The 13,463-nt window shown below is 38.0% G+C and overlaps 1 protein-coding gene across 2 annotated transcripts in view; it reads left to right on the forward strand.

Annotated features, from left to right (window-relative positions):
* ESR1 (estrogen receptor 1) overlaps positions 1-13,463 on the forward strand; it is a 193,574-nt gene that overhangs the window by 164,339 nt on the left and 15,772 nt on the right. For both annotated transcript variants that reach the window (XM_056344214.1, XM_056344215.1), the window contains one exon: positions 1,296-1,434. In XM_056344214.1, coding sequence (XP_056200189.1) covers positions 1,296-1,434 — 139 coding nt within the window. The remainder of the gene's footprint in view (positions 1-1,295; positions 1,435-13,463) is intronic.

The raw sequence follows: 13,463 nt of genomic DNA on the forward strand, positions 1-13,463 counted from the left end.
GTTTTATTTCAGACATGCCAAAGCTGTTTCCTTGTTTTTGAATGATTCTCTATGAACAGACAGATTAGCTCTCTCAGATGTTTCAATTAAAAATAATTGTATTAACAAATGTTTTGTAGAACATAACAACATTTTCTAAGTACTGACTTGGTATATGTCTGTAGTGAGGACACAACACAGAAGCAAAATCACTGCCCTTTACTGGGCTGGTAAGGTAGTTTACCCTATCACTGGTATTCTGAAGACTAATATGAATCAATTACACTTGTGAAAAAAAAAAAAGAAAAAAGGCAAAGTTCAATGAAGTGGTTCATTCATAACACTGAGTAAAAGAAACACTGAATAAAAAGATAAAGTGTATTTTAAGGGAACTTCTACATATTTTGTTTTAGGAAGTTCATGTTAATTTGAAAGAATACGTTCTGCTAGGATCTAATAAACCGTATTATGCAATCTCTCCTTCACTTGTATCTTTGGATTGAAATTAACATTTATGAAAAGTGAGAATCTCAAATAGAGAATGAACACAAGAATGACCACTGTCATTATGCTTTTATATCTACCTTCATCATTATTCTTTCATATTCATATTTTAGTATTGTTAGAAGCAATCTCTTCATTTTGCATTCATTGTTGCTAGCATTGTTTAAATACAGAGTAATACAGGTTCACCTCATTCCTCCAGGTGCTATAGCCCAATAGAAATATAAACAAGTAGTTCATCAGTGAATTGTGATTGTGCAGTGATCAGCATCTGCTCCCTACTTAGTTTGAAATGCTGTATTGGGCCCTCTTCCACACAGATACAGCTCCTGCAGTATGGTGAATTGTTCACAAATCTGTAAACCAGCATTCCACCAGGAAAAGTGGTCTAGGATTAGGTGATTACAGCTATCATTTCATTTTATGAGGATTTTTCTGTTTTCCATTTTCCCTCCATCATGCCCCAGGCAGCGTGGCACTGGAGCAAACAGTTGCCCCTTTCTTCCCAGGCTAGTAGCAACAGGTATGGGGATGGAGATGCTCACCTGGCTCTTGCCCTGCTTTTGGGGCAGGGTACAGCCAGGACACAACCAGGGGGCTGGAAAGTGCTGACTGTTCTGTAGGATGGAACCAAAGTGGACCTAACGATAGACAAAACTAGCTCGAATGTGAAGAGAACAAATGCCTGTTTTATCGCTTCTTCTTTTTGGTTATACAGCTCCAATGCACTTTTTAACCTGATTCTCTTGAATAATGCTGTTCTACTTACAAAACTAGAGGGTTTTTTTACTGTCTCCTATTTACTCTTTCAGGATTTGTGGATTTAACACTCCATGATCAGGTCCATCTACTGGAATGTGCCTGGTTAGAGATACTGATGATTGGCTTAGTCTGGCGCTCCATGGAACACCCAGGAAAGCTTTTATTTGCACCTAACCTATTACTGGACAGGTCAGTCTGCACATTACTGTGATTTATTGAAGTTCGTTTATTTCTATTGCAATCAGATTCATTTTTAGCTGATAGTCATCTCACTGATACTACAATTTGACGGTACTTCCTATGTTAAACAAGGTTATAATAGGTGAGAGTGGAAAAGGAACTCTAAAAAACATAGAAATGCTCTGGAATGTGATGTTAGTCATTTGTTAGACAAGTAACACATCTGAAATTCACCTGCTGCTGGAAGTACTTTCAAAGGCAGCAGAAAAATTCTCTTATAATCTGTACTGTTTGTTGCAAAACTAAATTATATTTAGGATTAAATACTAAACCCTATTCATTTTAATTCAGATAATTATTTTTGTTTACCAGAAATCTTCTAAGTTATTCTTGGTTAGAATGAAAACTGGAGTCATGTATGTAAAACACATACCTGTTTGCTGCCCTAACCCTTTTTTAGTCAGTCTTGCCAATATGCCATAGGTATTTCTAAGTGAGAGAGAAAAAATATGCATCTCTGCTATACAACAATATCCTGGATTCTAGCTGATAGCCATCATTAATGAAAGCAGGAAGACTGACAGATTTTTAGCATATATTCTAACTATCTTAATGCAAACTCAAGTTCTTTTTTTTTTTCCAGTCATGAAAAATTTCAGCCTTAGGAAAGAATGTTGAAAGAATATAAGCAGCAAGCAGGGGGGTTGGTAAATGACTGTGGCTAATCTAGGAAAAGTTAAGGTAGAGTCATCCTAGGTATTGGTAATCTTTAGTTGAAGACTACCACCCACACAGCAGAGCTGGCACAAGAGAGAGAGCTTATGTGTGCACGCTGGTCACTTCAGTGCAGAATTTGAAATCTTGGTATTGAATTGAAGGTGGAGGAAAGGGTGAGCTAAGGAGATGTGAGCTGAGTATGTGGTGAGGCAGCTAAAAGTTGCCAGGTTCTGGTATCATGTAGCTGCCGAGGCAGTGAGCTGCAGCAGAGGGATGGCGATACAAAGTCAAGGGCAGTGCCTTCAGCTACTGCAACCATTAGCTAGGTGAATGAATCAAAACTCTCCTTATCAGAAACATCTTTGGAGCACCTTGCTCTGTCAACAGTAGGGTACTGAGTTATGATTGCATTTGTGCAGCGTTAATCCTTTGGTTCCTCTGCCCTCTATTTGCAAAAGAAACAAGATTTAATTTTTATATTTTAGTAAAATACAGATGCTAATGCCTAACAGTATAAAATAATAAAACATATTTCACAGGAATAGCGAAACATTTATTGCCTTAGGAAAAAACCCTATTCCACTTGTGTAAGCACATGACCTGTGAGCTTTGGAACTAGATATGTATAAAACACATTTTCATTTCATATACAGAAAATACCTGCTGCCTAAATATAAGTATAGTCTTCTCAAGAAAACAGAACAGTTTAAAAATAATTTCTTAGCGCACCTAAGAAGTAAAATTTACTACTTTAGGAAAGTAATTATAGCATAAGACAAACTTCCTTTACACATTCCAGAATACAAGTTGTGAGAAAAAAATGAAAACTGAAGAGCAGAGCCAGAGTACCATTTTTCCTCCTCTTAACTAAGAAATACAGCTAAGGAAACATTTGAAACTTTGGTCTTCCTCAACTAAACACCTCTATGCACTGAATAAAATGGACTCTGAGCAGTTGATTCACAGTTTAAGCCAAGTCTGCTGGATTAAAGAAAGCAATTTAATGACTAGAACCACATATTACTTTAGGCATCAAAAAAGAGTTAACTTCATGATAAAAACAGGCTTTTTTCGTTGTTTTCTGATTTTCAAACAAGGCTGTTTCTGGAAGTATAGCTCTATTACATCTCATTTTCAAATAAGAAATGTGTTTCTAAAGCATTGTACACTTGCCTCACTCTACTTGGTAAGGATATTTACTGAAACTAAAATAACCAATTAATTGACTCTGGGAAGCACCGATATGTTAATTAGTTAACCATTTGCTGATTTACTAGTTAATTAGTGCTAACAGTAGTTTGATGTGCTAATTAGACTCAGGTAAGTTGCCTTTTGAGAGCATGATAGGGCAAAAGTATATTTGCCCTATATTTGTCAGATTTGAGAGGGCAGGACAGTGCCTGCTTAACTCAGTGGAGTCCTTCCACTGCAGAAAGTATTTGGGCAAATACCACAAGAGTGCAAAAAAGTTTCTGTTTTTTTTTTAAATGTATTATTGTTGTTCATCTAAATGATGAAATTGTCTAATTGAATGGCTAAAATAATGGAAAAGATGGATGGTCTAGTACAGTTTCCTTGCATCTGTTCTTTTCTCCTTACCCATCAGCATATTCTTTACAGGATACTCCTTTTCAATGTTTTCATCCACAGCATTCTGTCCTGAATTCCCATCATGCTTTCCTTGTTACCTCATCTATGGGCTTAACAGCATTTGCAAACATTAATTTAGCTACTGTCTATAACCCAGAGTCACCAGCTTCAGAAGGTAAAATCTAGACCTGCCCCTAAGTTGAGTTTTTCTGGACTTAGTGCAAATTTAGTATTCTTAATATAGAGCTTTACCACATTTTGCATATGCCTCTAGCTCTCTCTGATCATTCTGTGGCAGACATCCTCTCTGATATGCACATCACTTTTATTTTTTACATTCAGGCTTCCCCTGTTTCTAACAGAATCTTTCTGTCTAGAATCTTGGAGACAGATAGTTGTTTGTATACATCTGTACATAAAGGCAACATCAAGTTCTATTATGCAACTTTTTTACCTTTTGGCTAGATAAATAGAGCTTTGTCTTGTTCATATCTGTCTGAAATGCAATAAAAGATTTGAACAAATAAGATTTTTCTTCTCCCAGCTCACTCCTTCTACTTGGCCCATATTAAATTAAACATGAGTTTGTCTTGTCTCTGGAGATCTTTTAGAGACTGTCTTTTCTCATTCCATGACAGTCTACTTGTAATATTTTCAAATAAATACTTCTATAACTTTCCTATGTAACTATTCACACTTGGAAGACTCCTTGAAAATATCTGTAAAGCAGCCCTTTTATTATTAATTTTAAGTTAATTCTTAAAATTTTGCTTTACCCATAAAAAAAAATTACACACCAACTAAGCTGCCAGTATGTGTAGACTACTGCCTTCTGTATGGAAGAATATCATTACATTATTCCTTCCTATTCCTACTCTGCCTTGTAATTAGATAGGGTATATCTGGGGTAAGGCACCCTTGCTTATCCTATTAACAAACTACCTACACACTTGAGTCTTGGTTCAAAATCAGGACTTTTAGCAGTCTGCCAATTACATATAACTGGTACATTTTTGCAGGGTACAACTGATGCTATTTAAAAAGCTCAAATGACAATAATTATAGATTAGAAAAATAAGCCCAATTGGGAAATACAATGGCACACTCACAGTGCTTGCAATTAATGTACAGTACCTGATACAATTAAAGAAAGCCCAGAATAAATGCAAATCTTCTATATTCAGTTTCTGAAAATTATATCTTGTATAAGGCTAATCTAGAAGCAAAGGCTTAAGTTTCTAATGGGACAAACCAGATGTTTCCTGTCTGGAGTGTTCCCAAGAAACCAGACATTAAAAATGTCATTAAACCAGGTCTGAAATTTGTCAGGCCTGCCTGACAATAAGCTGTTTATAATTTTGAAGAAAATGTATTGTTTCTTCGGGAATAAGAAAATAATATTTTATTGTATTTTTAAAGGATTTGTTGCATTCAAATTTCATGCTGATCAGAGGTTACTCAAAGGTTTGAAACATAATTGTAAAGAAACTCATGATAGAAATAGCTGAATTGCTGACTGAGGTGGGTGACTTTTCACCCGAAACCTTCTCAGCATCAGCAAAATGGGAAACACTGTGCTGCATTTTAAGAAGGTGGGTGGAACTTCTGCCCAGTAAGCCTGGGCACAATTGTAAGGAAACTGATGGGACATCACCTAAAGAAAAGAATTGGCTGAGGTGAGAATAAACATGGCATAGCAGTAAAGAGCATACATTTTGTAAGAGGAAGTCATACGTCATGAATAAGTTGGAGTTCTTTGAAGAAATTAACAAGCAAGTGGATGATGGAGATCTTGTTGGATTTCCAAAAAGTGTTAACAAGATCCAGATTTTATTTAGACAAATGTAAACTGATGCATATAGGAGAAGAATAATCTTAGTCTTCATAAACTGCATTCTGAGTTGATTTTTCCATCTCACTGTTAACAGTATTCGGTTCTATGGATCCAGCATTTCTGGCTCTCTAGCCATTGAAAAGTAAATAGACTGCAGCTTTCCCCTCAATAACCATTGCAACTGGAAAAAGAAACAGAACAGGACATTGCTATTCCACTGTTTAAATCCGTGCTGCATCTGTGCTTGGGAAACTGTGCTTTTTTGATTTTCCTTATCTTAACAGGACTATTGAAGAAACAGGAAAGGTAGCCAGAGGGTTTGCATAAGCAATCAAAGAGAGAGATGAGCCTTTGTACATAAAGTAACTAAGTATAATTACTTCTCTGCCTGTGATGCTCACTAGAAGAAGGGAAACAAACCAGAGATGATAGGAATTGCATAAAGACATGAGCACATTGAGAAAATGTATGTTAATCCACAGGTTATTATCTCTTCCAATCTAGCACTAGAGGTAACCACTTGAAATCAGATCAAAATGCCTATACTCCTAGCCCAAGGTGAAATCTAACTTTGATATGAGCCAGTATGGCTGCTCTAATGTTATGTTCTAATGTTATTTTCTTATCATGATTAGGGGGAAAAAAAAAAAAAAAGTCTAGCAGCAAAATATCAGTCTAGGGACCTACAAAATTTCAGTTAAATGTAGTCAGTATGTCCATAATCCTACCAGGTTTTCTTTCTTTATATGGAGAAATCTAGCCTGCTCTTCAGGTTTTTTTCTTGAGACTCTTGTTCACTTCCTCTTCCAGTGCTTGATGGAGCTCTTTCATTCTTTTGGAAGAAATTGAAGAATTTTCCCTTTACTGACTTTCACATTCAGTGATGGTAGGAGGCCATGGATCTCTTTAAACTGCAGCTAGGATCAATTGTATAAAGACTTGCAGCATTCACTGTATGACTGGACAACTGAATAATTTACTGTTTGCATGGCTTTGGTCTGAAAAATTCTCACCACATCTGAAAATAATCTTTTAAGTTTTCTGTGCAAATAGGTTTTTCCAATGTTTTGATAGACAGAAGATTAGACACAATAGAAGAGCATCAGAATGAAATCCAAGTATGCTTTGCTAGTCTCTCACCTTGTGAAATGTTTCAGATGTCTGAGGACATCACACTTGTCTGTCACTTGAGTAAATGTAGAAGACCTTTTGGCATTGTGTAATCGTGGATGCATTAATTAACATTGACTTATTAGAAAAATGGAAGCAAAGTGGTCACAGATGCTTGATTCAGAATGCTTCATTAGTGACCTGCTGGTTTTGTTTATTTCAAAGGGAAAACGCCCCTAGGCAACAAGTATATCCAAACTTGCATTTCAAAATAAATCTGGAAAACAATTGTGCATTTCATTTTCATCCCATTTTAATAGCAATAGATTTTCTGATGGAAACCCAACTCAAACAGTAATCCTGTCAGCAGGCTACTTACTTAATAGAGCTGAATGGATCCACTTGTAGAATGTTAAGGAATCTCCTGAAAGAATTCGATTTCTCTTTCACCCCTCACTTCATTCTTGGATTTTGGGATGTATTATTGTATTGTTGAACACATAGAATGAAAAAAATATTGCAAGCAATAGAATTCTACACCTTAAACAATGCAAAAGGAATAATTTCTATTTAACGTAAATCAGTCTTTACTGTGCCTTGGAGCAAAATTCAAAACCTACGCAATGTTGTAATTCAAACAACCTAAACATAAATCAATAGGACCCCTTCAGAGTTTGGGGAGGTGTTGGGTAATGCTCAAAGTGGTGAATTCAGAAAAGCACAGGAAAAGGAAGAAAATTACTCCCTCTCATTATGATCTTCCTAATTTTCAGCTGCTGCAGAAAGAGGTTCCCTGGGTGGGTTTGTAGGCACAGAACAAAGGTTTTCATAAAGAATGAAATCATTTCTGGATTCAGGATAGCCCCTACACAAATTCTAAGATTGCTTGTTCATCTAGTCACTCTGACCTTGGAAGCTCAGGCCCCAGTTCTAGGTCATGTTGAATTCTGATGATGATCTTTCCAAAATTAACCTTTCTTTCCATTTCTGACATGAAGTGAATTTTGAAATATTTTTGGCTTTAAGGTGATTAAGTCTGAATGTAAATTAAACTGAAAAAGGCTTTTCTGTCAACAAGAATAACATTTTTTCAGCCAGTTATTGTAACCTTATTATTCCCAAATGGAGAGCCTTCATAATAATTTTCTAATCTAAATGTCACATGTGACAAAAAAATAATCTGTTTTCTTAGAATTATTATAGCAGCATTTTAGAGATATTTCCTATCTGACATATTTGTGGATCCATTTCACATCATATTTTACCAAGAAAAAATTAATTAAAAGGGTACTTAGTAGTCTCAGACCCAATTCACCACAGTTGAAATGTGTAGTGTGGTCTTACTTTATCTGCCTAGATAAATGATTCCTCTTGATCTAGTCAGGAAAGACACTTAGTCATGACTACATGGCTCTGAGGGTGAGGGTCAAGGGTGTAGGAGCCCAGGCGGTCAATCCACTGGGGCAGCTGAGGAGAAAGGACTTGAGGAAGAGTACACAGATCCTGCGGGTCAACAACTGGTTGCATAGCTGGTGTCAACAACAGGGATTCAACTTATGATCAAGAAACCTGCTCCCAGGATCAAGGATATCTAGGAAGAGATGGGATCAACCTCATCAAATGGGGCAAAAAGCATAATTTCCACCAGCTGGCCAACCTGGTGAGAGAGCTTTAAACAAGGAACAACAGGGGAGAGAGATGATGACCCACAATCAAGTGAGGAAAGTGGTAGACTGGGCTGGCAAGAAAAGGGTTCAGGGTGATGTGGACAGGAGAGATGTTGTAATCAACATATCATAGTAGTAGGAGAGCCCCCTAAGTATGTATATGCACATAAATATGGACGTGCCTACAGGACAGCCTGATGGAGAAAGCTCCATACATTTTTTTGGGAAATTAGCACAAGTAGATGTTCTCTGAGCCAGCAATGCTCCCTCATGGCAAAGATGACCCATGGCCTCCTGGGCTGCATTAGGAAAAGCATTACCAGCAGCTAGAGGTAGGTGATCCTTCCTCACTGCTCAGCCATGCTGAGGCAAATCTGGAGTTCTGTATTCAGTTCTGAGAGCCCCAATACAAGATAAACATGTGCATACCGGAGTCCAGTGAAGGTCCATAATGATGATTACTGGGCTGGAGCATCCTTCATGCAAGCAGAAGCTGAGGCTTGGATCTGATCAATGCGTATAATTATCTGATTGGGGGGTGTGGGGTGTGGAGGGGAGTAAAGAAGACAGAACAAGAACAGGACAAGAGGTTGTAGAGTCTTAGTCCTTGGAGATACTGAAAACCCAACAAGATATTGTTTTGAGCCTAACTGTGATCAAAATGGCCATTTTTTATAGCAAAATGCTATTTAACCCCATGGGTACTGACACACAACAATAAATAAGCTAGGTATTTCTCTTCATCATCAGGCCTTGCATTCGATATTGTGGTTTAGTTTACTCATGGTAGTCTCTGCTTTCCTCTTTGCCAGCTGTTTGGAGTTTGCTGTTTTGTTCTAGAGCTTTGAGGGCTATTTTTTTTTAATTTTATTTTTTCTGCTTACTTTCTCCCTAACCTTTTCCACAATCTCCAGAGCTACTGGTTAAATGTGGGATGGTCTGAAGTAACATCTCACTGCTGATTGATAACAATGTCCTCATCTTTTAGTTATTGATAAAATAGTGTAGAAAAGGAAGAATCCTCCGGTTAGTTGAGTAGCCCTCCAGTGCCTATCTGGCAGTATTTAAGGCATCCTGATGGATGTTAAGGCCTTGGAGATGGAGCTTTCCTGAGACCCTGCTTCCTTAAGTTGTTTTAGTGCACCACATTACACAGGAGTAGAAAGTGTTTATCAATGTCTACTAAGAACTAGTGCATACAGAACACATTAATGTATATAATAATCATCTCTTGTCTTGAAGACAGGCACCAGCTATGTATAAAGCCTGTAATAAAATTCTAATGGAAAGAACATAAAAAAACATTAAAATGCTTTGACAATTCTTTAGTGCTTCAGAAATAACACAGGATGTAATGATTCTGCTCTGTCTTATATATTCCATATCTTCCTGGATTTGCTCTTTTATTTGTCTTTATTTTAACATCTCTCATTTGATGTGTGAATTAGCTACTGCTTTTGGTTCAGAGCTAGGTCAAGGAGCAACCAAAAGAGACATTAGAAAAGATCAGCAGACCTTGCAGGATGGTGGGCTCATAATTGTGTCAGTACTGGAGGAGGTAGGAATTGCCTATTTGAACCTCAGACCCAATCCTAATTGTTGCTTTGTTGCTATAGAAAAGAGAGAGGTGTGCTGGGTGAAAACTGCTGGTGCAAGGGCAACCACATTTGTTCAGCGTATTTTGGGGAAGTGACGGTGCCAACAGAAGTAACTCAAAAGGCAGGTTATGTGAAAAGGTATAAACCTAACAGCCCAGCTCAGTGAAGGCAAAGAGAGCCTGCCTCTTTTCCTCCCTCAAAATTATGTTTGGAACTGATATTTCATTTTTATTTCTTATTTGGCAAACGTCCATTTCAAAAAACTCTTGAAGGAAAAAGAACTTGATCCCATGTTGAATTATGCTAATTCCAGTCCAGTACTACTTCAGTCGCCCAGCTGTGAGTCTCAGACATTCGTTGACACTAATGGCACATATTTTTGAGTAAGTAGCCAAAAATATTGGATTTGTTTTAAGAACAAGAAATAATTACTGTAACAGTGTTGTAAATCAACTGAAAAATATTTTAGCAAACTGTCCCCAACAAAAAAGAAAAAAAAAAAAAAAGAAAGCAAAATTATTACTTGAAGGTAACTTTCTGAAAAATGTACATGCTGTCACTTTAGGTTTTCTCCTCTGAATTTCTGTCCTTACTTCTGGCCAGATAGACATTCTTCCTTGCCTATGCCATGACTGAATAAGTTAATGAATTAGAAATAAATTATAACCAAATATAATAAAAGTTTGAGTATGAGATGTAAGGAGGATAGAATGCCAAGATATGCACTGAGAATGAATAGGCTATAATGAATAGAAAGGACTGTTCTCCTTCCAAAACTTTCTTGAAAATACAATCCAAGCCTAAACTCATGAAGAGATTTTGAAGTACGGGAAAGTTGGATTAACTTTTAAATTTTATTTTTTCTTCTCTGTTTTATATTCTGTGCCAGTTTTATGCATAAACTGAAGATGAAGGGATGTAATATGGTGATGGGTATTTTTTACTGCTGCATTAGTACTTCAAACCCTATTTGAATGATTTAAGGATTGCTTTTATTCTTTACGCTGGTGCTGACTGCATGTTTGGATTCTTGGTTAGAAAGCTCCACACCAATAATAAATCCTTGCTTCTAATGCTACCATCTGAAACTGAAGTCTTTCAGGAACTTCCCCAACAATTTACTTTAGGAACAAAACTTTTGGTTGCAGATCATTTTGTCCAACCTACTTCTTGAAGCAAGATTATTGCCATCACCAGTTTAGGTCAGCTGTGACTTTGTCTAGCTTTCTTTAAAGTCTCTAGGGATGGAGAACACACAACCTCTCTGGGTACCAATTTCAGGGTTGCACCACCCTCCTACAATCCAGCCTGAACTTTCCACACTGTAGCTTACAGCAGTTAGTTGCCTTTTGATTTAGCGTTCACTGCTCCTGAGGAAAGTTTGGTTATACCCTGTTTGTAATGCCCCTTGTAGACTGCAGTTCTGTCTGTCCCCTCCTCTACATACTTTGCTTCCTTCTCACCAGACTGAACAGATACAGTCGCTCAACCCCTCCTTGTAGGCCATGCACTGCATGCCTCTGATCAGCTCCACAACAGCAGAAGACATCCAGCATCCTTCTTGAACTAAAGCACCTGAAACCGAACACAGGCACAGCCTCAGGAGGACCAAATAGAGGTGGGGGAGAAACAATTTCTCTTGTTCTGGCCACATTCTTCCTAACATAATTTCCATGCAGTTCGCCTTATCCACAAAGACAGAATGCTGTTGGCTTATATTTGATTTGGTTTTCATTTTCCAGCAGGAGGGATCCTGGTCAGCCCAGTGTTTTTCCAACCTGTGCTGATGCACAGGTTTATTTGGCCCTGGGTGCAGAATTTTGTACTTCTCCTTGTTGAACTTTGTGGGGTTTCTGTTGGTTCACTCCTCCAGAGTCCCTCTAGCACCAAGGTTGCGCTACACAGTGTAGAACCTCCCTACAGCCCCAATTTAGTATCATCCACAGACTTTAAGATGAACTTTTTATCACCATCCAGATTATTGATAAATATATTAAACAGCATTGGCTCCAGAGTTAACCTCTGGAGTACTTATTACCTACCACAAACTAAGTGTGGAGCCATTACTGATACACTTCGAGTCTAGTGATCCAGCTTATGTGTCTGTCTGTCTGCTCAGCCTGTACTTCCCTGGCTTACAGATAAGAATGCTGTAAAACAGAAGCCTCGCTACAGTGGAATGGTATTGCACCCACCACCTTCCCTTTGATCGTTTAACTAATTGTTTCGTCATAGAGTCAATCAGGTTGGTCAAGCACAATCTGGTTTCCTGGATCCTTCTTGATTTCGTCAAAGCTGAGTTAGCCTTCTACTATTTGTTAGGCACCTCTTTCAACCCCCATGTTTTTTTTAAAGTGATAGGTAGTAGCCTAATGAATACATTGACCAACTATTTCAGCACCCTGAAATGAACCCCGTTTGGCTTCAAAGATTCTCTAAGTAATTCCCTAACCTTTGAAGAGAAGTCAATGTGCTTCTCTTGGCTTCGCCAGTGAAATCTGACACACAAAGAAAGAAAAGCTGTGGAGTGTTTCAGTCTATTCCATGTAGTCACTCATCACGTTTTCTCCCCCATTCATCAAGTCTTCACTCTCACTGAAATTCCATTTGTTGCTGCCATACTTGTAAAATCCCTTCTTGTTACCCTCTGTGACCCTCACTGGTTTTAGACATAAATGCTCAAACAGTGCTTTGGTAATTCTATGCTGCCTGCTTTTATTTCTATTTCTTGTATGTTCTTTTGCCTTTTAATTCGCTAAAGGGTTCCTTGCTTAACCAAGTAGACCTTCTGTTGAAATACCTGGTCTTCCTTTATACTGGGATGGGCTCGTTCCTGAGGTCTCAATAAATTTTACTTAAAATATTTTCTAATTCCCTTGACACTTTTCCCCGTCATGTCTCCAAGAATATTCTGCTGAGTAATTCCCTAAATAAACTGCAATCTGTTTTTCTGAAACCCAGAGTCATAGTTCTGTTGTTTGCATTCCCAGCCTACCTCTGGATCCTGAGCTTGCTCACACCTCATGGCTGCTGCAGCCAGATTTCCTACCTGTGGCCATATTCTCCAGCAATTTCTCATAGTTTGTGATGAGTGGATCAATAGAGCATCGGCCTTGGTTGGCTGCTGTGCTGTTTGATTTGGGAAGTGATCATCAACACAGTCCAGAAACTTTCTGGATTACTTGCACAACGCTATGTTGACCTTCCAGCCAATGATTGCAATCTATCCATGCAGAAATCCTCCACAAGACTGTAGACCAGTGACTGGGACACTTCTATGACTTATTTATAGGAAAACTTATCCACTTTATACTCTTGGTCAGACAGTTTGTAGCAATCCCTCCCCTCCAGTCATCAGTGTTAATTTCTCCTCTGATGGATACACAGAGTCTCCTGATATCTGTGGTTCTGGTTCCTTACTGATATCTGGTTCTGGTCTGTTGCAGCCAGGGGTCTCCCTTTATGTAGAGCTCAAGTTTTTCCTCTCCCATATTTGTCCTTCCTAACCAAGTTGTACCTATC

This window comes from Falco biarmicus, chromosome 6, assembly GCF_023638135.1.
Source record: "Falco biarmicus isolate bFalBia1 chromosome 6, bFalBia1.pri, whole genome shotgun sequence".
In the NCBI taxonomy this organism is placed as follows: domain Eukaryota; kingdom Metazoa; phylum Chordata; class Aves; order Falconiformes; family Falconidae; genus Falco; species Falco biarmicus.